Source organism: Episyrphus balteatus, chromosome 3 (genome assembly GCF_945859705.1).
Source record: "Episyrphus balteatus chromosome 3, idEpiBalt1.1, whole genome shotgun sequence".
Lineage (NCBI taxonomy): Eukaryota > Metazoa > Arthropoda > Insecta > Diptera > Syrphidae > Episyrphus > Episyrphus balteatus.
This window is the reverse complement of record NC_079136.1, coordinates 2,163,689-2,189,281: the sequence shown is the minus strand read 5'-3', so window position 1 is coordinate 2,189,281 and position 25,593 is coordinate 2,163,689. Positions and strand designations below refer to the sequence as shown.

The window sequence follows — 25,593 nt, the reverse complement described above, 5'->3', positions numbered from 1 at the left end:
TGCATACCTAAATACATATTATGTTCAAATTCATTTGCTCTATAACTTCCAATAAGGCCATATGAGCAGATGGCAAATTTTCAAAAATTAGGTTTTGTTTCACAACTTCTTTGTTCGTTAAGAATGTAAAGCACATGCATTTTGTGAGCTATAAGAAGCAATCTAAGCAAACACCTATACAGAAAATTCCCAAAAAAAAAAAAAAAACAATATTAAAACTTGTGGACAAAGTTTTCGACAGGTAAATACCCTCTAGGTAACGGTAACGGCCTTCACTATTCCATGCATGGTAAATCCGCTATTTCAACCAGCATATATACATTATATATCTTCCAGTTGAATGCCACAGGATGATGGCAGCTCAGTATGAGAATGTATATATACCTTAGTATCCACCAAAGCATGTATTACACTTGACATACTTTGTGAGCAAATGCTTTTACATAAACCTCTCGAGAGGGTGGTTATCTTCGTCTATACAAATATTGTCATTCAAGTGATAAAAAACTACCATCCAAGACCAAGAGGCCAGGACCAGAACCAGAACCACATCCACACAGAGCTAAAAGAGAACCAAAGCAAAAAGGAAGGCTATAACATGGTAGCGGGAGGTTTTTGGCTAATTGTTTTATCTTTTCCTTTACAAACGATATTTAAGCACGTCTTTGTACCGCACCGCACCGTGCTTTCCTCTCTTTCAGCTTCGTTCGAGTTCCGAATATCTTACACCACCATTAAATGACTAATTCCTTTGTTTGGGGATTGGTTTTCAATGTTCCGCATACTTTATATTCAGTTTTTTTTTTTTGCCTTGTTATACTTTTTTTTTTGCTGTATTTTATGTGAAAGGAAAACGTGTTGCCAACCTAAGAAAAAACCTATTCAAGCTACTGACGACGACGACCTTTATACTCCCTCTGGAACCGGGTACAGGAAGGGGAAAAGTAGAAATTTTGTACATGCATCTTTGCACTACTTGTCTGATACTTGTTACGGCTATGGCACGGCACTATTATACACTGAGACTCAATAACGCAATTTTTCAAATTGACTTTCGAGAGAGAGTGAAGGCAAGGAAGACAAAAAAAAAAAAAAAAACAATAATTACATTGCTACTATCAGCGTGTCGAGACAAAAATGCTTTTAAGTTGATTTTAAGACTAAAAGCAAGTGCGTGCTTTGAATAGTTTTACAGTTTTTTTTTTTTTTTTGTTTAAAGAAGTTCTATACGATCCTTATAGAAGCATCAACAGTAGCATCAGCACAGCCATTATGGATGGACTTTAAAATCGAGAGAGGAAAAAGAGAGGGTGGCGGTATCCGCATATAATAGTTAAGGCAACCCACGTCTTGAAAATGATAATGCTTTGCTCGCACACAATATTTATAGTATATATATTCACAGTTCCACAGCCAGGGCACCAAACAAAAGAAGACAGAGAAGACTTCGAGCTGAAATCGATAGAAAATTTATTAGAAACGAAAAGTTTTGGCCTTTTGTTTTTTTTTGTTTTTTTTTTTTTTGTTGGCAAGAAGAATAAATTAGCTTTTGTCGGAATATTGTTCGTCGTCGGTTCGGTTGGGTTCCCTAAAATATTAGTTTGGCACGTAAGGAAATGATTGAAATAAGGAAGAAAATTTGTTGAATTATTAGCTCTGCCGTGGAGCTATAACAGTCTAAGTTTGAAGTGTTTCCAAGGACATTTATATAAATTCACAAATAAAAAAAATACAAGAGAAGTTTAAATTGGCGTATGAAAGCTTGTTATCAGCTGGAAGGTAAGAGAATTTTGTTTGATGGTGGGAGGACGTCGATATTTGGTTGGCCAAAGACCAGGGTAACTTTCTTAGGAACCTTTAGCTGGAGGAATAAAGTTTTTGTGTTTTTTTTTTTATATTTAAATTGCAATAAGTCCCTTGTTTTAGAGCTTGGTCCGTTTTATTTTGAACCACAATTAATTTGGAGAGAGTTTTTTTTGTAATAATTGTTGAGGGAATTTTATTAGGAAAGAAAAATTTTCTTATTTCGGAATCAAATTGATACAAGTGTTACGAAATGATTTCCTTAAACCTTGTTGAAAATATTTAGTGCTAAAGTCTGTTTTCAGTGAAATTAAAAGCCGCTTAATATTTTCTGTTGTTTGGAAAATTTAGTACGCAATTAACCTCGAGAAGTTAAGTTGGCATAAGTTTTGAACTTTCAATCATTTCGTTCAATTCCTTAAAAATAAAACTAATCATCAAATTATCACTGGCACTTAAAAATTGCTGTGGGCTTTCGAGATGTACATAGATTGTATGGCGATAATTAATACAAAACGCATGGTTATACCAATGTTTTTGAACGTGTAATTAAGAAAATTTCAACGAATTCTTCGTTCAATTAAAAAAACAAATTTTTGTTTATATAAATACTCTTTCTTGTTGATTCTCACGAATTCACATGGTTCTAAAACTATTTTCGGAAAAAAAAAGAACGGTACCTGCCATAGGACCGCTTTTTTCAAATCTGATTTTCTGCAAAACTGCTTATTGTATTTCAACGAAATTTTTTATACAAAAGCATTTATATAATTTTAATATAAGCCAAAAATAAAATTTTGAAAAAAATAATTTTTGAATTTCTAAAAAAATTTTGAAATTTTTTTTTTTTGAAAAATCAAATTTTCGAAAACTTGACATTGAATTTTTTTGAAATTTTGTTTTTAGATGCTGATTAGTGATTTCTACAAAATGGCATTGACATACCAATTTTATTTTATAAAAAATTAGTTTAAAAAAACGGCAGTAACGATTTTGAAAATTTTTTTCTAAAAAATGCACCTTAATATATCAAATAAAACTGCATACTTGTTTTGTGGGGCGATTTGATTTCAGATGTTGTTTTATTTTTTTGAAAAATCAATTTTATTTTTTTTAATTTGTTTTTTTGTATTAAAAATTTAAGCAACTTGAACTCTAAGAGCAAGTCGTGCATTTTATTTTATTCTAAACTTGGACCATATTAATAATTCGAATTTATTTCTTATTAAACGAGAAATTCATTGCAGAGTTTGTTCATTTATTTTCAAATAAATTGACTTGCAAACATAAAAACTGCATCATGTTAAAAATTATTGTTTAGTATTCTGTTGATATTTACAAGTTTTCCAATTAAATTCTTTCTTACGTTACAGGAAAAAGCGTTCAAAATTTTTTCAGAAAAAAATACCGTCTCATTTTAATGTAATTCCGCATTCTCTTAAAACTCTTTGATCCGGTTTTTATGATTGCAAGTGTAAAAAAGTTAACAAATAGATTAAACAATTGTTATTAAATTGTTTGGTTTTTTTATATTTATTGCAATTTTTGTTTTCAATATCATTATTACTAAGACTCTAGATACAAAAACCGTGTTTTTGATTTGTGATTTTTCAGTTTTAAAGATTTGAAAGCAATTATTTTTAAGCAACAGTCAATGTCAAAAATAGGTATGCCAATCATTCAAGCTTCAAATTTTTTTCTCTTGTTTTGTTTTAACAATAATAATATTATAATTTATTTTAATATTACATTTGAAACTACTAAAACCATATATGTACAATATAATTGAACTATTGACAAAAGTAAGGGACACCTTAAATATATGTATATATAAATCACGTTTTTTGTATAGAAACCAATGTTACGCATACACCACAGTGACCCAATTTCGTATTATGAAAACAGTCACTGATACAGTATACAGCTTTCTTTTAAACCTTAACATGTAGATATTGGAAGCGTAGAGTCTTATAATACTTAAATTTTAAGTCGAGAGAACTAAAATTTTTAAGGACAGAATAACAAAATGATAAAATCCTCATTTTGGTTTAAAAAAATGGAACAGTTTTGAGTAAACTTCTTTACAATGTTCAAAAAATGGATCGTATACAAAAATGAGAACTTGAAGAATTTTCTCACTTTTCAGAATATTGAGATCGACTTCAAGAAAATGTTCTGAAAAGTGAGAAAAGATTTCGAGTTAATTTTTTTTGCATTATTTCTAATGACGCAACGGAATTGAAAAAAAAAAATTAATTCTTAGCAAATTAGTGGAATCATTGAAATTTTGAATCTTTTTTCTAATATTTCTATTTGAAAATATTTTTGTTAACTATGTGTAAAATGTAGTGAATTTTAAAAATATTGATGTAATCGGCTTAAGGGGATATTAATCGGATTTCTGTGATCTTTAAAAAAAATTATTAATTAATCCTTATATGTTAATACCAGCAACTCAGTTTTTATATGTATATAAAACACAAATACTAACCCTGTCTTTATATGTCATGTAAAAAGATGATGGAAAGTTAATAGGCATCATGCTAAAACATTTCTAATGAAAATGTCAAAGAAAGGAAATTTATTCATCAATAAAGTTAAATGTTTTTCAACGGTATCAATAAAACAAACAAAAAAAAAACAAAAACAAAATCGATACCTTATACTTGAGAACTTGAAAGATAATAATATACACTTCATTTAATGCACAGTGATGTGCAAAAAATTTGTATTTTGTATTCTAGAACGATTTTTTAGGATGTGTAAAGAAATAAAATTTGTATCCTTTAAATTTGAACATAAAACCGCAAAGAGCGTCCTTTCAGTTGCAACTACAATGTTTTTGAAAATTTTAGTTTGTTTTTGTCACATCACTGTTAATATATGCATTCCTGTTTTTATATCCCATACAGAGACAGACAAGAAAATAACAAAAACAACAAAGAAAAAAAAAAAAACGAACTTAGGTTTGATGGATGAGTTGGTCGTCTCTTCAACAAAAGTTTGACTTCCAAAAAAAAACTTGAAACTTTTTCTCACCACCACCACTTCTCCTGGGGTTATATTAAAACCCTAGTCTCGTTAGATATAAATATCAACTCTCCCAACCAAGTGTTTTTTCTTTCCTTATTTTTTTTTTTAAAGTTTGGCTAAAGGATTACCTACATTTTAAGTACCATGTTCAGGGACTTTTCTAAATGTTCTAGGTTGACATGTTTTATTCATCATTCGAATTTAAAATGAAAAAAAATAAAAAAAAGGAAAGAAAAATTGAATGAATCATTTTGGTGAATATCTTTAACACTTTTATCAAGATTCTAGAAAAGAATTAAATTAGCTTTGATTTCATTGAGAAATGATTTCAACGGCGTATACAAGGGGGGGTCATGACCCCCCCCAAGAACTCAGAACTTAAAAAAGAATTTTTTGTGTGATACTGAAATCTCTTGAGTAAGATTACACCGGCACACAAAATAAAAAAAGTGTCATGTACCAGGAACCAGACCTATGTTTCTATATGTTTTTAGGCACGCTGAATCCGAATTTCAAGTCCGTTTGGCCCGGTCACCCTCCAGTTTTGAGCTGTGACTGCATTTTGTTTGGATTTTTATGACTTTTTTGGAGTTTTTTGCATTTTTCTCAAAATTGAGGGGTGTTCGGGCAAAACGGACTTGAAATTCGAATTCAGCGGGTCCAAAAACAGGGCAGGGCTTAATACAACTGAATGTTTTTTATATTGTAAACCGCTGATTAATACCTGAAAACGGACGAATCCCAAAATATCGCCAAAATTATTCTTTTTGTCTTTACTATTTTAATAGAGGTATTTTAAATTCCCATTCAATTTTAAAATAAAATTTAAAAAAAATATATTTTCAAATGCAATTTTTTTTACAAAACTTTGCGATTCGTTTGCCTGAGGTTAGGAAGACTTTTAATTCAAAAGTTAAAACTGTTATTAAGTAAAAACGATTTTTATTTTAACTTTCTGGGCTAGCGGAAAACAATGAACAGTTGTTTTAAGGCAAATTATTCAATCGAAATACTCGTACAGTACATTTTATTTTTAGGAGAGGATAGCCTCAATTGGTCAAAGTTAAAGCCTAGTACGCTGCTGATAAGAAACGAAAAATCCCATACAAAAATGAAACAACGAAATGGTAAACCAAAAATTTCGTTCAACTTTTCGTTCTGTAGTACGCTGTTCGGCACAACGAAATTGAAAGTCTAAACTTCTTTTTCGCACACAAACAATTGCCGGAGACATTCATTGTGTGTGGAAAAATGACATTTTGATTTTTTTTGTTTGTTTTTGTTGTTCATTTTGTCATTGCATGTCTTTCTGCGATGCGTGTTTGCTTTTTTTCACTTATGTTTTGCAATTTTTGAGTATTTTTCGGTCCAGATTTCGCAAGCATTTCGTTGTCCTCGTGGAGACCGACGAAAAATTTCGTTTCACATCAGCAGCGTTCTAGGCTTTAAGGCTTAACGCTAAACTTAAACGAATCTCATACCGTTTTTGTTTGGTTATTTTTAGAACTACATTCGGAACTTTTCGATTCGAAATGCAAGACGCACAAATTTTAATGTTTAATAATTCAAAAAGCCCATTTTCAGGTTTATGCCTGATATCAAAACTTTTGAAAAAAAAAAAAAAAAAATTGGCATGACCCCCCCCCAAGAAGCAAACCTGTATACGCCCCTGAATGATTTTAATAGTTTTTTTGTTCGTTCCTACATCATGTTTATTGGAATTTTTAAGAAAATCCTTCTTTTCCGAATTTTATTGTTATTTTTAACGAAATCCATAATAGATTTTGGTATTCGTCATAAGGATACAAAAAAAGGATTCTTCGAAAAATTTTGTGCGGAAAATATTGGTGACTGGACTTCGTGTAAGAAGTTTAAATTGCCTTTGTTTCTGAATGTAGTAAGTTGTAAATAATTTTGATCTGTGAATTTAAACATTTTAAGCATATTTACAAGAACACATCTCCAATTGTGAATATTTGCCATTTATCGCTTGAAAACAATTCAAGTTTAATTATCTCAAGAACACGCACATAAAGAGAAATATACAATATAATAATTACATTCCATTTGGAAAGCATTCAAAGTCTTTATTCTTCAATTTTCAAATTTCTTTTTTCATGTAGTTACCTAATAGATCTCAAGAAAATGTACCTACTGAAAAGTTAAAAAGAGCTTAAATTAATTATTCTGCATATCGTCTGCTCGGAATCTTTTTGAAGGTTTTTGCCTACAGATCGAAAACGGTCTCACAAATCGAAAAGTCGTTTAAGTAACAAATGAAGGTAATAAAAAGGTGTGCAACTTTTTCTACGAACTATTTTTCAAAAAAAAATCACAATAAAAGAAGGGATAATCGAAAAAGAATTTAACATATATCGTATTAAATTAATTTTTCTTAAAGTTTTCTATAGGTACTTTTTTTTCTGTAGGTTCAAAATTGCTCGAGTTATGTGGAAAAGTAAAATTTTTATAAAAAACAAAATGGCAGCAAAATGTGGTTTTCGTTTCGTGTCTTGATACTTTTCGAGTCCCGAAGTCAAAATGCATTTATGAATTTTTACCAGCAAAAGTCTATCTCTCCCGTGCAGGGTCTCAGGATCCGAAGTAGCTGGCAAATACCTTAACTATATCTTAACTGTTTGTAATCTTACAAAAAGTTGTGATAACGGATGAAAAAGGAATCTTCTTACCGATTGCACAGACCGTCGTCGAAGCTATTATCTTCATTCGGGTATTAAGACAATGTTTCTTCAGACAAGCTTTTTCAGTCCTCAAAATATCCTATGTGGACCTTTCTTCAACAACTCCGAAAAAATACTGACCAATGCAGTGAGTAATTTGTAAGCTGCACCAAGAAGGGTTAGTGAAAGGATATACGTTTAAAAATTCTGGAGTATTTTTTAATACAGCTCTTGTATAAAACTTTCAATACAAAAACTATTACATTTTAATACTTCTAAAATATTAAAATATTATTAATCTTTTTGTATTAAATTTCAATATTTTAGTATTAAATTTACTACTTGTAATACAAAAATTACTAGAAAATAGCCTCTGTGGGTTAAATTTAGTGATGGAAACTATCGAATGATTTGAACTATCGATAGTTTAGTTAGTAACTGAATGATTTGAACTATCGAATAGTTCATTCATTCATTCATTTATTTAGAGCCAATTTTTCAATCTTCTAATAAACAGTCAGTTAACTGTTTGACGAATAAAGTTATTAGGCTCATAAACAATCAGATAAAAACAATGAATTTTTCAATCAAGAATAATTTATTCTACAGAATAACAAAAAAAAATTGTCAAATTGAAAAATATTTAAAATTAAACGTCATTTGTATTCATGATTGTTTTTGTTTTCTTGTGTTCCACTGTATTTTTTTTTAAAATTCTTTCAAAACAGCTTTGACAACTGACACAATATTTTTGTTGAGATTATTTCTTAGAATAATTTTTATTCGTCTCTGAAAGAAGCAGATAGTTTTATTCTTAGGAATAAGCTTTATCTGCTTGTTGAAAAATTGATTTTTTCTCTATCCTTAGGAATAAGTACTAACTGACTGTTTAACTGACTATTGAAAAATTGGCCCTTATTCGAATAAAAACTATCGAAAAAACTATCTAATAAAAAAAAAAACTATTCGAATGAAACTATCGTATAAGAAAACTATTCGAATGAAAAAACTATCGAACAAAAAAAATCATTCAAATGAAAAAACTATCGTTTAAGAAAACTATTCGAATGAAAAAACTATCGAACAAAAAAAAACATTCAAATAAAAAAACTATCGTTTAAGCCCTGATTTTTCAATCGTCAGATAGACTTACAGAAGAATAAATGTCAATATAAAAAAACTTTTATTCCTAGGAATAAGCTCTAACTGAGGTTTATCTGACTATTGAAAAATTGGTCCTATTCGAATGAAAAACTATCGAACAAAAAAACTATTTGAATGAAAAAACTATCGAATAAAAAACTGTTCGAATGAAAACAGTAACTAAATGAATGAATGAATATTTTACAACTATCGATAGTTTGATAGTTTTTATTCGATAGTTCCCATCACTAGTTAAATTCTAATCTTGTATTGAATTTTAATATTTTTGTATTACATTTTAATATAATTTTATTACATTTTAATATATAATTGTATTAAAATATAATACAAATTTATTAAAAAACTAATATAGAAAGTATTAAATTGTAATACAAGAATATTAAATAAAAGAAAAAAAAAATCTATTGTTTGAGGTACCTTTAAAAAAAAATTGAATAAAAAATTGTAAATTTGTACTAAATTGATAGCGCTTTGTGTTTTTTCGAAGCAAAATGCATACATTGCAGATAAATTTTGATCGACAATAAGATTTAACATGCCACAGTTTGTGAAACAGATAAAATAGAGACAACAATATCACCATTATTATATTATTTATGATTAATATTTATTTTCAGTAATGAATTTTGGAAAAAGAATACAATTTATTAACTTTTAATATATTTGGTATTGAATTGAAATATTTTTGTATTATCTTTGAATAAAATTCTTATTAGAAATTAATATAAAAAGATTAAATTTCAATATGCAATGCTTAAAATTTAATACAGTTGGTATTAAATTCTAATATAAACTGTATTATTTTTTAATACAACTATATTAAATTGTAATACAATTTGTTTTAACTAAAATATTTTAATATTTGTCATGTATTAAATTTTAATACAATTCTGGTACCTAACCCAAAAAGTATTACAAAATACTCCAGAATTTTTAACCGTGTACCCAATATTTTGGGTCTGAAGGCGTTTAGCACAGTCACTGAAAGTGTGAAGATACAACTTTCTTTTGAGGAGGGAACAGAACTCTCCTTCAAAAAATTATATTGCTAAGAATTTGTTTAGTACTGTTCATTAAAAAGTTCCAAATTGTATGTACCTTCATGATTTTCTTCCTTTTTCCTAAATTATTCATTCCTTTTTTTTTTTAATTTGCTTACATACCTGTGCCAATTTTCATACAAAACGAACTTTAATTTACAAATTAAAATAATTCCAGGAAAGCACATAACGTACAAAAAATAAAAAACAAACTTTTTTTTTACGATTTCACAAAAGAAACATTCTCCATGATTTGTTCGAAAAGCAACAAAAAAAAAAAAAAAAAAACGATATTTGATTAAATAAATGCGATTTAAACTCTATCCATTTGAAAGCCATTTCATACAAAAGAAAAGTAAGAGATCAATTTTTTTAGGCTTCGGGATAAGAAAATTCAATTGAATGCTTTATGCCCTCACCTATTCAAAATGCAGCTTCTTTATCTTCATCCATTTATCTAAATCTATTTTCGATAAAATCATAGTTATCTACCTTAGGGACACCTCCTCCCACTGCTCCTTTTCCTTCATGCCTCAATCGTTTGCCACTAAAGCAGTAGCAGCCGTGGTGGCGTAGGTTTTAGGTATCACAACACCCCCCCAGAGATTGACTTCCGAGTCCGAATTTTAATTTTGCCTCCTTCCTCAACATAACCTCTTTTATTTCCCCAAATTCAATATAATGTTTGTTGGTATATATAAATGCGATGGAATAGTATAAAACCTCTCAATGTGCCCTAATTGAATTGTAAGCAGGCAAGTTGGAATTTCTCATCGGAATAAATCGAACATATATAATAGAAGAACTGATGACGCCGATTAGGATGAAACGACGACGTTCGTGGTAAACGATAATTTATTCAAGTGGTTTCTTTTCTATTTTTTTTTTTCTTTTATTTTTTTTTTCTTTTAAATCAATATAATCTCGGCAAGGAATTGTACTCTCTCAGATCAGTTCAGCCGTCATTTCAGCTCGACTAGCTTCAGGCCGCCCGCGCCCCATCCGTCCTAACCCCGACCCCAAAAAAACCAACCTCAAGCCCATCATGCAGTGAAATGGATTGAGTGATATCCGTTCGAATTAAACTTAACTATATAATGAATTCGGATGATTTTTTTTTATATGTATATTTTTTTTTCATTTTTATTTCAATACTCAAAAAGGCACTTTGTCTGAGATGTTTCTGGATGAGGAATTTTATGGAATTAATAATGAATGCATTCTTGGGGGGCTTAAAGCCTTAACCTATGTATATTGAAATTGTTGAATTATTTTATGAATCTGGGTTCAGGGTTGTGCAGAGGCAGTATACTGTTAGCTATTTAAAATGATCACATGAAATAAATTAAACATTGACCACAAGCTTTAAATTTAAAATACAAAATTGAGAAAAATTGAACTTTAAATAATTCTAAAAGCTACAGGGTTCTTGAATTTCTAGCGTTAAGTTCGTAATAATTTTTATCATTTATAACTTACCGAAAAAGCCAATGATTCGCGTAAAACGTGTAAGAACTTATTTATAAATGTTTAATTTGTCATCAAAACCATAAATAAAATGAATCATTGGCTTTTTGGGACCAATTACAGATATTTTACTGTCTCTTCGAAAAAAAAAACACCCTTTCACCAAAATTTTTTTTTATGAAAACTATTTATTCTTGCTTTCTATCCCAAAATCAATGTTTTAACCAAATTTCATTAGGGTAACCCATCATTTTTGTTTTCACTCAAAAAAAACACCCTGTTAACCATGATATTTTTATAGACACTTAAGATTCTTGTTTCTTATCTTAAAAGTAACATAATTGCTAAATTTCAATAGGGTACCACTAATATTACTCTTGTATTTCACACTTTTTCCAATAAACTCATATTTTCTTTACTTCTAAAAAAAAACACCCTTTCACATAAAAAAATTTATAGACTTACATTATTCGTAGTTCCAATGGGAAATAGAACATATTTAATGAATTTCTAAAGGGTACCATTCATACCATTGATTTTATCGGACTTATCGCGGATTTTTCCCTATTTCCCAAAAAAAAAAACACCCTTTAACCTAAAATATTTTTATAGACTTTTTGAGTTCTTGCTTTCTGTTATAAATGAAACATTTTTACCAATTTTCATTGGTGTAACAATTTTTTTCCCAGTTTTTGTGGTACTAATTCCGAATTTCATCATTTCTTGAAAAAAAAACACCCTTTCACTCAAAATAATTTTTTACTTTTTATAGATTCTTAATTCTTATACCAACCAAAACTATTTCACCAAGTTTTAAAAATTAATAAAATATAAGTTAGCTGTTATGATACCTTTCTCACACACAAATTAACCTATCAAAAAAACACCCTTTCACCCAAAATATTTTTAAAAACTTTGTCCTCACTAACTTTGTCTTAAACCTTCATCCCAAATTTTGTCAGTGTAGCATGTTTTTCACATGGGTTTCGGTTATATTTTACCTGTTGAGGTAAAAAAACATGCACCCTGGTTTTTAATCGGAAATAACTTTTCTTAGAGCAATCGTATTGACTTTATTTTTATGTCATTAGATTCAGCATCAAAAAATACCTTGAAAACATGTGACATATGATGATATTCAACAAAAAATTTTTTTCAGTATATTTTTGACCTTCACCCCCTCCCTCTTGTCCGCGAAAAAACACCCTTCCACCCACCTTTTTTTTATAGACTTTTTATGTACTTGGTTCTTATCCCAAAAGCAAACTTTTTGCCAAGTTCCATGAGTGGAACATTTTTTTTTTTATTTCTTGGTTTTATGTACTATTTTACCTGTACTAATATGAAATTAATTGAAATTGTACAATTATAGCTTGTTCTATTATCTATTTACAGTATAAAATTCACTCATTTATCTATTAAAACAAAAAATTTATAACCAATTGATTTTTCCTGTCGCTTTTTCGTTTCGTAGTGTTTCAAATCATTACGATACTAAAGAAGTTTTCACTTCAAAAAGAAAACTCACTGTCTGAACCCTTCTTTCATTGCTTAATGAACTTTCCCGATAACATCTTGTTTAGAAACTTTTTTGCTAGCCTTAAAAAGCATTCGGATTTTTCTAGAACTTTACAACTTTAATGCGCACCAGTCTCTGCGATCTGGTTAATGATTTACGTTTGACCTCACCCCAAATCAACCAGTCCTTCTACAAATGAATCTGCACCCTTTTAACCAAAAAGAATCTTGAAAACGTGGAATTTTACAGCGCGACATTGGCTTGAAATAAAAATCAACTGTTCAGTTGAGTAACTTAAGCAAATTACTTCGGAACCCGGCCCGAAATAGCTCCGTTTTATAAATCGTTTATTTTTAAACGTTAGAAATTAAAATAGCTTTAATCTGTATGGGTTCAATATTGCCAATATCAAAAAACATAAATTTTATATAAATTAAAAATGGTATAAAAAGATTCAACGTTAACCATATTACATTTAACATTGCTTTTTTCCCCAGTGTATATATTTTTAAAAAATCCAGAAGTTTATTCCTATCTGTAAAATTTAAATCAAGTAAATTGAATGAAGTTTTTTTTGAAAATTGGTTCTCAAACTCAGAAGAAAGAAATTTGAAAATATAAATCTTAAAAATCAATTGGTTTGAAATTAAAAAAAAAACATGCCATTTAAAGATTTTTGATCTTCAAATGAAGTATGCCATTTAATTTCTTGTTCAATAAGGAATTTTGAGAAAATTTCAAATAGTTTTTTTTTTTTCTACATAAAAAAAAAGTCAATATTTATCGACATATAAAAACAAAGTTTCAATATAATTCATTCGGCCGTTTTCAAAAGATTGATTTTTCAAAAAAAAAAAAATTGAACTCTTTGTTTAAAACCCAAAAAAAAGGATTAGTTTGAAAAGGAGAATGGGCAATTTTGTATGGAACTTGGACGTTCCGTGGCCAAGAACGATTTTGTTATTTTTTGATGTAGTTAAGTCTTACATACTAGAGTTGGGCACTTTAGTTCATTTGAGTGATCGATCACTTAAGTTCAAATCACGATACTGAACTAGTTCATTTTAGTTCAATTTATTTTAATCATTCCGGTTTTGTTACAAATAAAAAACAAAATTAGTTTGTACAAACTGTATCCAAATTTATGTAAAATTGACGCATTCTACATAATAAAACAAATACAACCTTAAAATAACAGATAGGGTCAATGTGGGTAAATGTAAACAGGGATGAATGAGAACATGGCTCATAACGAGCTTCAGTTAAATCTCTTTGACGCATACATAAGTCTAAGAGGATATAATATATGGAGTGCTTGTGCTGTTGGTTCCGTGAAGCTTTTATAGAGGGCTCTAGTTTCTTTAAGTTTTTCGATGAGTGCATGCCTCCATTTTATTTTCATTTGATGGCTGTCATCAACAAGCGTGTTTATTTACAGCTGCGGAACCGGACTCGCACTGAAAAACGAAGGCAGCGACCCCTATCCATGCATATGGCGTTACAATGTATTAGGTATAGGAACAAACATAAGTACAAATCGCGGACGCATGTGTCTTTTAACTTATACGTCAAACTCATTCCTGTCAAGAGAAAACTAATTCGACGAGCGTTTTTTCCGTGAAAGATAGTTTTTTAAAGTGCCAAACAAGTCGTTAGTCTTTCAGAAAAATTAAATATTTTTGCAGATTCAATTAAGTCAGTATAATTTGCAAATACTTTTTAGTTTTGAATTTTGATGTAGATTCTATGTGAAACAAACAAATTTTAAAATAAAGGAACATTGCTAACGTATTCTGGGGGTAAATGTAAACATATACAAATACATACTTTCGCTGAAATTATTGGTTTTAATATAAATAAAGTATTTTTAGTCAATTACTATGGCTAAAGTGCCACGGAGTGACGGAGTCACATTTTAAAGTAGCCAACACCATCATTTTCAGTGGATGATCCCTTCAAGCAAACGAGTCCCACCTCGGTCCGAATCCACTCCGCCTGAGTCCGACCTCGACTACGAATCGGGTCCCACGGCGGCTCAAATTAGCATGGAAATTATAATCACCGCGGAGCCGATTTTATATGTATTGGTTTTTTCACCACGATTTCTCCTTCGACTTTGTGTTCATACACAAAAAGTTGCAAGTGTGTGAGTGCAACACCGTTTTTCTCGTTTTGAGGTCGGAGTCGGAGTGTCTTTTGTGAACTCAGTTTTCTTGCTTGAAGGGAAGTTGCAAAATCGGTCTTTGACGTAAAAAAAAAATATGACGTTCAGAGCGGCAGATGATAGTGCCTAGCTACACGGTGATTTTTCAATCGCCTAAGCAGTGAGTTTGTAGGCAAGAGGGATGAGAAGTGAAGGGGGAAGATGCTCACGAAGGGAACTGAATTTTCTGAGGGCAGTACAGTTCCATTGCTAAATTTTTCCTCTTTTTGACGTTTGCTCCTAGAAAAGTAAAAGTGGAACGTGACTGGGCACAACAGTGTGTAGTCACCGCATGTGATTTTTCAATCGATTGAAAAATCACTGTGTAGCCAGTCACCTAGGTTGCTGTTTAGTTTGTTGAAAAAAAAATATTTTTTGCTATTTTCGCGAACTAAATTGAACTAAGTAGGTGAACTAAGTTCACTAGTTCACCAAGATGAACTAGTTCATAGAACTCTTTTTTTATTTTTATTTTAACCTTTATTTATTAAATGTCAATAATTTATATTTTTATTTTAGAAAATTCAAAAGTTTTTAATTATTAATTATCTGTCAACTTATAAATGTAACAAAATAATATTTTCATGTAGGTAAGTTTAAACAATTTTTGTAATAGTGTAAAAAATTTTCAATATTATGTAATATTTAACAGATTTAATAAAATACCCTTGAAGAAGTCGAGAAATTACGACGAAACGTAGGGAGAAAGTATGAAATAAAGATTTTTATTTGCATATAGAAGGAAGTGACCAAAAAAGCCCGATTCAACATAAACAAAAAGCAAAAGAGATTACACATGTATTTTTCAGTATTCAAATACTGAATTATTCACTCTTAAATAAAACAAACCTATCATTACGTATCATGTATTATGCCTACGCTTGAAACAGCTCTATTCCGAAAACGGTTGGATTTACAGCAAAATGCATACAGCAATATTTGTAGATAATTTTATGACGAACAGATTTTCTATAGACCCCTATTGACCTCCGAGCAACAGTTCACGAGATATATGCGAAAAACTGATTTTCGTGACCTTTTGACCTCTATAACTTCTAACGCGGAAGCGATATACGCCGTAACGAAGGTCTATACCAAAATCGAGCCCAGTAGGAATTTTTCCGCTGATAAAACCTAAAATTACTACTATAACAATTGTATGAATTTTTCTTAAAATCTAAGAAACTTTTCATCAACATGTTCAAAAATTTTCGAATTCGTTTATGAACAGAATTCATACAATTTAAGAACTTATTCTTTATTTTTAAAAAAGATTCAATCTCTTATGAATTTGTTCTTAAAAAGATTCTTAAATTTAATGAATTTTTACATTCACTCATTTGCCATGAATTTTTACATTAATTTAATGTACAAATTCATTAATTTAATGTACCTTTTTGGTTCAGACGCAACACAACGCGTTTCGTAAGATTAGTTATTGCAACGTATGTTTTTAATATTTATTTTCGAGGTAAATATGTTTGTATGCATATACTGAGATATATTTTCATTGCAGGAGTCGCAAAGCAAGGCAAAAAGTCATATTACGCATTTTTATTGTGTAAAAGTACAAGCCTATCTTGAGGGAAAAAAACATCTTAAAATCAACGAAAACCACGTTTTTTTAATTTATTTTTCGGAATGATTTTGTTTTGAAGACGATAATTTTAAAAGCAAAGTAGAACATCGTTAGTTTGAAGTAGTTTGTAGTTATAAAACATCCTTAAATCAAAGTTGTTTCAACTTTGAAAAAAAAGCATTATCTAATTAAAATTAAAAAAAGAATAAAATTGGGGATCCATCTTACAACTCCTGGGTTAGAGGCAAATGTTTTACCAACGTCCTATCTCACTGTTAAAAATTGGGATGATAAAATGCAACAAAAGATAAAGTCCGACAAAAATTTCAAATTTTCTTACATGGAATCAATTTTAATTTAAATATGTTTTATTTTTGTTTTTTTTTTTTTTTTTTTTTTAACATTAAATCAGCGTGATCCATATTTTTTTCCCTCAGTGTATGCCAAAATAAATAGAAATCAATTAGAAACTGTGTTTAGTTGAATAAATACTAATTTTAAGGTTGAAAAATAAATTTGATCAGGTTTTTGATGCAAAAAAAATTAATAACAGAAAAAATCGCAGTTTTTTAAGGTCGTTACTATGCCAGTTTAGTTGGTACTTTTTATCTGGCGAAAAAATTATTTACGTTGGAAATTTCTTGCCTAAAAGTAACTTCCATGTTGGAAAGCACGTCATGATTTTCTTGCACTACAAAAAAAATACACTGCCATCCACCAGAAATTAATCTTCACATGTCCATGGGATTTTGAATTGAACGCATTCAGGGCCAAACTGTACATCAATCACACATTATGCAATGACTGACTTACTTGTCAAGTTCAGCGATACCTTTATATTCATTAATTAAAATAAAAAAATAAATAACTTGCAAAAGTATTCTAGATTATCATTCTCATTTAAAAGTTGGAAAAAAAACTCATAGAAAACTTATATTTGTTGGCAATATACACTTTTCAATTAAAAGTCAACTTTTTCATATTTTAATTTAAAACCTACATAATTATTATAAAGTATTATATAAATAATGTAGGTACGTGTAATTGTTTTTTTTTTGTCACAAATTAAAAATGAAAAGAACCTCATATTATTGTGAAAGAGATGAAAAAAAAAAAAATTAACGCTAGAAGAATCTTCATTAAATTCCACTTCAATAAATTCTGAAAAAAAAAAAAAATATATAAAAAAATACAAGCTATCAACTTTGTTTTGTAGCAATCAACAAGATTTCAAGCAAAAGTTTGACTTTGACAGATGAAATGTCTGGCTGGGCACGTCCGTTGTGCCAACGTGTAACAGAAAACATTCAGTTCAGCCTTTAATCATTTTTTTTTTTTGTTTTTTTTTTTTAACTTGAAAAAAAAAAGTTTTGTTTTTAAATATTTCATTGTCAGTTGTCAGTATGATGGCGTGATGGTGATGATAAATACTGTCATATTTAAGTTTAATAAGGTCATTGATTAAAAACAGGTTTTTCTTTTTTGATTGGCTGAATAAAGAGGAAAACATGTGAATGGTCTTTCGAATTGTAATTTTATAAGTGAAAAATAAAGTGATGAGAGATTATTGAGAAATTGGAAAAGTCATCTTTTCTTTTTTAATTGGTATTTTTTATTTGTCAATAAAATGGAGGAGTTTTTTCCGTTAAATTAGCAATAAGGCAATAACCAATTAATTATTTAGACATTAAGAATACCAAGTTTTTACTGAAGAGAGCAGTTGAAAATGTTTTTCTTTACTTTTCACTCACCTAACTTCTTGTTCCGATTTCGCTAGCATCCAATAGACCTTAGATTTTTTTCGTCTTGATCCGAGAGCTATAAGTTGAGAAACGGCACAGCCTTCTGGTAGAGGTGGCCTTCGAGGTATTTGACCGGTCCAATGTGCAATTGCTAACATCTCAGGAGCTTCCTTAACGAGGATTTTGCCCGCTGGTGATGATCTTCCTGGTTCCTATAAATAATTTAAAAAATTATAAAATTGGTTAAATTAATTTTTATAAAATAATAAAAAAAAAAATATTTACCGTAAACCAGGCCATAGTTGAATCATCATATAAAACTACCCATTCTTCTGACCAACGATTCCATAGGAGCTGTTCTGTAATGTGAAAGAATACGTATCAAGTATTTTCTAAGACAAAAAAATATTATTTAAGGAAATGTCAATTTTTAGGATTTATTTTTACTCAATGTTAAAGTATTTAAAAAGTATGCGGAAGCTTAATATCTGGACGCAATAAATTTGGGTTAGACAAGGGGGAAAGACACACCTAAGAGCCCCCGCACACTACAAACTTTCTATCGGCCGACAGTTTAGTCGGTCTCTTAATCAGTAAGGAAATGAATGAAAGTGCGCACACTACAACGATTAGGTATCAAAAAGTTTGTTTGATCGAAAAAATAGTTTGTTTTGGTACACAATTACCTTCAAACTAAAACATTTCTTACCCAGCCGACTATTTGGTCGCCTGCCTGTGCGCCCCAACCCGACTAAACTATCGCCCGATAAAAAGTCTGTAGAGTGCGGGGACTCTAAGCCTCCAAGCCGTAATTAAGATATTATAGAAAATCAATTGGTTTGATTATTATTTGGTGTGCGATAGAAATTTTATACCAACTACATATCTAATTTTGTCTAGTAAAGAAAAATGTTACGTATACGCCACAGTAATCTGTACTTATTATTACTTTATATCTTAGTATTATTGTTATTTTGTCAGATGAGACAAGATTGAGCTTAAATTCAAGTTTAAATGAAACACGTGAAGAGAAAGTTTGGGGAGAGTTTGCTTCACAACATGTAAAGAGTTAATGAACTTTCCTAAAATACGTGACTAATACCTAGAACGGCAAGCGTAGCCAATCAGTCCTAGCACTAATCCACAGTATATTCTGTTGGACGATAATGCAATAATTTATCAATGTAACATAAAATCTAATGGTTTTTGAGTAATTAAAGTGATAATTTAAATAAATAGGCCAAAATTGTTAATAATGAATAAATTTTTTTTTCGAATTTAAGCTTTTTTCATTTTTTGCATTTTCCGAGAATATGTACTATGGTATACCAATGTAAATTTATGTTTACACCATCAAAAAGAAGAGATTTTAACGAACAAATTACCCACCGATTTTTTGAAAAAAAACTGATATTTTGACACGTGAATTTTCGATTGAAAATTAGGGTGTTTTTTTGATATTAAGTCAAAATAAGATTAAAAAATTAATATTTTAAATCAAATAAATTACTGTGTATTTGAGACATAATAAGGTAGGTTTTCACCAAATTTTTTTAGAAAAAAACATCTTTTTGAAAAAGATAAAAATAAAAAACCAAAAACTCGGTTTTTTGAATTTTTCATATAAATTTTGAGGTTATGTGAAAAAATTGTAAATGCCTAAGTTGTAGATCTTTTTATTACCTACAACTTCGCCATATAACTTTTTTCCATAGAACTTGTAGTTTTGCAGGAAATCGAGATATACCATTTTTTACCATTAAAAACTCAACCCACCCACTTCCCGAACTCGGCTCGCCCGTAATTTATTTTTCCTTTAATTTTTATCTATTCACTTCCTTTTCCAATGGGTTTCATCCTACTATGATTTTTTCTTACTTTTTAATGTTTTTGAAGGCTTCGGCACTAGTCTAATACTGTTGTGTTTAACAAAACTAAAAAATACTTATTATTTTTAAAGTCATTTAAAATAAAATAACTAAAAATGCGTTAATTTTTTGCTTGCGTTAATTTTTTGCATTACTGTATTATTAGTAGTTGTTGTCTTGTCGAAACTAGGTTGACAAGCAGTCAGGTTCTGGATGCTTGCGGATTTTAATTGATTCTAATTTTTGGAAATTGCATTTTTTATAAGCTTTTACTTCGTCTGAGCTAGTTAAAATTTGTTGTATAACCCGATCATTTAAAGAAGTATGAAATTTTTGACTTAGTTAGGTTCCAAGATGGAGTAGCGTATAATTATTTAAGACCAAAATTTGTAGTGGCGTTTGCCCACATCATCTCCTCAAATTCATTTACAAAAAAGTCATTAACATTCGCTCTACAGCGTTCTCCATTCACTGTGGCCGGCTTCTTTGAAGAAATATGGACCAATGCTTTCCTCTACCCATAGTCCATAGAGCTTACCAAGCAATGACTCTTTAAAGATGTAACAATGGCTTGTGGATTGCCTATGATAACTCCAAATATATAAATTTTGCTCATTAACGTTGGCTGAACAAAATTTTCTTATGAAAAAAAAAAAAGGATTGAAAGGTTGAAAACCACACGTCTACAAAAACACCTTTTATGAGAATATTACTTTTTCGGATTGTGAGAGGATCGAAAAAATGTAAGAATTATCAATATTTTACAATTCGAAAACGATGTTTTACAAACCCTGATTTATTATAGGCTTTGAGAATTTTGAATTCCTGCTTTTAAAGTTCTGCTGTAGGTTTAGATGGAAATTGTTCTTTTCTAGGTGATTGTTTGAGGAGTACTTTTTGTTTTGATATTCGTAGCAGTATTCAACAACGTCGTATTTTTTTTATTTAGTATATGGTTTTGAAACCTTAAATTCCTAAAAGTAGATTCGTCGGTCTCACGAGAAAACCTCGTAACTCCACTTTTTTTCAAAAATGACTTTTGAATGACATTCTTTAGAAAATATGTCAGCGGAGCAACCCAGAAAAATTGTGGGAGTTACGAGGTTTTCTCATGAGACCGACGAATATGTGTCGCATTTCAGTAAGTTATAAGTTTCGTCGATGCTGAGGTAAAATTCCTTTCCTTTCCTATCAAGAGTTAAAAACAAAGTACTTTCTACTATTTTTAAACGGTCTTCTCTTAGAAAATCTTTTCTATTAGATACTAATTATAAACAGTCCATGGTTTTCGAAAGTTCAGAAAAAATAGGTAAAGATTAAATCAGAAAGTTAGAAATTGAATTAGAAAATACCTTATTAAGTTTGTACTATCTTGTTTCATGTATTTCAATGTTCATACTCGCTCTCTAAAATCTTGAGAAATCAGCAGTTGGTTTTATAATTCTTTCATATGCTCTAAATTTTCAACTAAATAATCAGTCAAAAAAGGTGCGGGGAACTAAGTCCACGGGAACTAAGTCCACTTTAGTAAAGTGGAGTAAGTTCCCATGCTAGGTGGGAATCTAATTCCCAAAAAAAACGTGTGGTTTTCGTTCCCTCTGAATGTTAACTTAATTCCCATTTGACCAAGAAGAAGTAAAATAAGAAGAAAAAGAGTCGCGAGTTTTTAATTTGACCTTTTACAGAATCTGGAACATCAGCAGTTCATTTCGAAATCCAGTTTTCAAGAAACTGAAAAGAGGGTAACACTCACGGAATTAACCCAATTGGATGTTAGTTCCATTTAATTTGGAATTAACATCCACGGGACAAGGCCCAGTTTACTTAAAAAAGTGTTGTTATTGGCGCCTTCCTGGCGATTTAACATACCCTTAGCGGAGCAACGAAGTTACATGAGCGGGACAGAGAACCCTAAAAGGGATTTAAAATACTGAGAACGCGTGAAGCGAGCCGGGCAAGGTTTCAGTTAGTTAAAAAGACCCCGACATTGGCGACTTTAAATATCCTAAGTGGACCGCTCACGCAAGTTCGTTCCTCTGCTTAGGTAATGTTAGATCCCCAGGCAGACGCAAATGTTTGTATGTTAGTGAAGTGTTATAATTTTCCAAACGCGAAGCGGAAAAACATTTGCTAACATGCGAATCTATTTAATTTGTACAAGCCAAACGCGAAGCGGAAAAAAATTTTGCCCAGGGGAGAATCAATTTTGAGGTGTGAAAATAAAAATTCGCGCGAATTTTTATTTTCACACCTCAAAATTGATTCTCCCCTGGGCAAAATTTTTTTCCGCTTCGCGTTTGGCTTGTACAAAATAAATAGATTCGCATGTTAGCAAAAGTTTTTCCACTTCACCGTGTTATCAACTTAAAAAGAATACATATCAAAAATATTTTCGAAAAGACTTTTACTTTCCATGATCTTATTTTGTCACGATGCTATTTCGACTAACCATTAAGTTTGCCAACTTCTTTTTTGTTTTTCAACATCTTGTAATTGTGCTTTGCATTGGACTAGGTACTACCGACAAAAATAAATCAAGACCGGTTCTACTATTGCATCAGCAGTGGTCAGATTAACTTGTCTCTTCAGGTACTTATACGCAAAAATAAAAAAAAAATACATGTGGGAAATGAGTACCGAAATTCTTCTTTTGGGACTTATGTCTCAGTAGTGAGGGACATACCTAAGTCCCGAATTAGATTCTAGTAAAGTGGGACATAAATTCCGAAAAAAAATCGGGACTTATGCCCCTGCTCGATTTTTTTTTACTAAAAAGTACTTATACGAAAAAATCTCGCTTATTTGATTACTTTCGTTTTTCGTTAAAAAATCGTTGTTGAAAATAAATTCTCTTTTGATTTTTTTGAGTGTGTACTAGGTTCCCATTAGGGAGTGGAATTCAAACCCACCTTGAATGGGAAAGAAAACCTCTTCACTAAAGTGGATTTCGTTCCCACTCAATGAGAACGATGTCCCTCAGTGGACTTAGTTCCCGTGGACTTAGTTCCCTGCACCGTCAAAAAACGCATGTGACCACCGGACCTTAATCTCGTTGCACTTTCTGAGCAGCTGAGATGTCATAGAGTTGGCTTGGAGATATCGATCACATAGTTTAAAGTTACGTAGTGAAAATTGGCATAAGCCGTTCTGCTACGCTTTAAAAACAACCTACCCTATGTAACTAAACTATAAGATTCCATGCAACAAATTCCCTTAACCTGTGACTGAATTGATTAAGGTGGTTTGTGGCAGTTGAAAAGTCACAGTGTATGTTAAACTACCGCTCATTAGGCTACAACAAAAAAGTGAATGTTACTGTCGATTATCAAAAATTTTACTAACCAATTCCAACCTCAAGTCTATATGAAAAGTTTTTTTTTGTAATGAGCTATTACAATAAAATTTAATAAAAAAAAAAATAATTCTTATACTTACTTTTGTATCTAAGTAAATATCCGCCTTTGACTTGCTTCCCCACCGCACCTGCAAATAACGAAAGAAAAATAGTTAAGTTAAGTATTTCAAAGTTTAAAGGTTCAAATATTCTTAAAAATTCTTTAACAAACAACGACTTGGTGGCCTCAATAGAAAACTAATAAAAAAGAACAAGAAGAAGATGATTTAAATTGTAAATGTTCGAGTAGAATTTTAAAGACAAAAAAAAAAAACAAAAACAAAAAAGAAACAAAAGAAAAGAGGAAGCCCCAGATGTACCTATGCAATTAATTGAATCCTTAAACATGTACAACATCCCATCAAGGCCCCCGCCTTACCTTTTACTCAACAATTTCAAAATAACTTAGTATATATACTCCTCTCTTGCACTTGGTCTACATTTTCTCCTCATACTGAAGCTGATGCTCTCGAACGTATAGTTTCGTACATATACACGATTCAATTATGCATACCCAGATATAAAAGTTAAAGTTAAGAGCTTTAATTTTGTATCCCTATTATCTGCTTTAAAGTTTTTTGCCCAGGACCCCAGCACCAGCACCAGCAGCATTAAAATAAGGGATAAGCAGCCAAGCCGGAAGAGCATTATGAAATTTAATTGAGAACACAAAAATGTTATTCCAAAGTAAAATTGTTTTAGTTAATTGAAAAACTCGGATTTCGCATTGCTAGCTTGTTTCATTTTCTCCGTTTTTGTTTCATTTATAAAGCCCCTCTCCGACCCCCTTGGGGAAATGGAAGCATCATAGGAGCAGGAAAAGGAAGTGATATTATAGCACAAAACGGATGGCAGCAAAAAAAAAATAAGCAAACAAAAATAAAGAAACATTCCCTTTATCGACTAAGAATACATTATTACAAGGCGTTCGTATCCGCAAGTGACGTTGCGTTTTGCCAAACGCAACAGGAGGATGATGGTGCGCTGCGATATGCTCTGATGTACATGTTCTCTTTTTCTCTCTCCGTCTCTCTCTCTCCATGACTCACAGCAGTGGGCCATGTTTAATTTTGACGGCTGGAAGCTTGGGGATTTGTCTTAAGGAAGGCGGATTTAATAGAAATTGTGAGGAGTTATCGGGCGGCAGCGGGGGGAGACTGAAATGTGTGTGTGGTTTGTGTGAAATCAATTAGAGAAATGTAACAGAGAAAGTGATGTTCTTGTTTTCCCCAGAGATGCAATTTATTTGTTTGTTTATTAGTTAAACAGATGCAGGAACGTTTTTACATTTTTTTTCTATTTACTTCAAAAATTGACTGTCAGGTAAAATTTTGTTATAAGCCAAATTAACTATTTTTTTAAATTTGGAAAGTAGGTTTCTTTAACAGGTATTGAATTTCTAAACCTTCATGATGTCATTCCTTATGATTTTAGATTTCCATTTGTGGGTTACGACAGAGGTGTGTGACAGAATAGGGTGACTAAAACCAGGGCAGAATTAATTTGCTTGCATTTTGTACTTCTGTCGTGTATCCTATTTTGTCAGTTTAACCTTTTATGAGTTCGTAGATGAACATTTTGAAATCAAGTAATAGACATGCGAAATTAAAAACTGCAATTTGCAGGCAAGATGACTTTATAGTGTGTGTTGGAAAATTCAATCCACTTCATGTAATTTTAAATTTCCAACAAGTTCAAATCAATCTTTGGCAGTATGGATATGATTAAAGGTGAGATGATGGCAAACTTCTGGCTTCTATTGATTAAAATTTGGGTTTAGTACAATATTTCATGTTTATTTTGTGATAAAGGTGAGTTTTGCAAACATCTTCTTTTTTACTTTTCATTATTATTCATTATTATTATTATTATTATTATTATTCTTCATTCTTCAATACAGGTACCTGTTTTTTTATTTTTTGAAATAATATGTACGTGGAAGGGAAAAAAATTCAGAAATTGTAACAAAAAAGTGTTCAAAATAGCCTTGATAACACTGGTGTGGAAAAAAAACAAAAAAAACAATCAGGAGCAAGAATTTTGTAAGGCGATTTAAATTGACTTTATTGTGCTGAATTCAAAACTGTTTACAGATTTATT

At 30.6% G+C, this 25,593-nt stretch overlaps 1 protein-coding gene across 1 annotated transcript in view; it reads right to left on the bottom strand.

Annotated features, from left to right (window-relative positions):
- LOC129916400 (uncharacterized) overlaps positions 1–25,593 on the bottom strand; it is a 47,636-nt gene that overhangs the window by 10,305 nt on the left and 11,738 nt on the right. The window contains exons 2-4 of the mRNA XM_055996315.1: positions 23,535–23,582; positions 18,517–18,590; positions 18,241–18,443 (exon numbers count right to left, since the gene is read on the bottom strand). Coding sequence (XP_055852290.1) covers positions 18,241–18,443; positions 18,517–18,590; positions 23,535–23,582 — 325 coding nt within the window. The remainder of the gene's footprint in view (positions 1–18,240; positions 18,444–18,516; positions 18,591–23,534; positions 23,583–25,593) is intronic.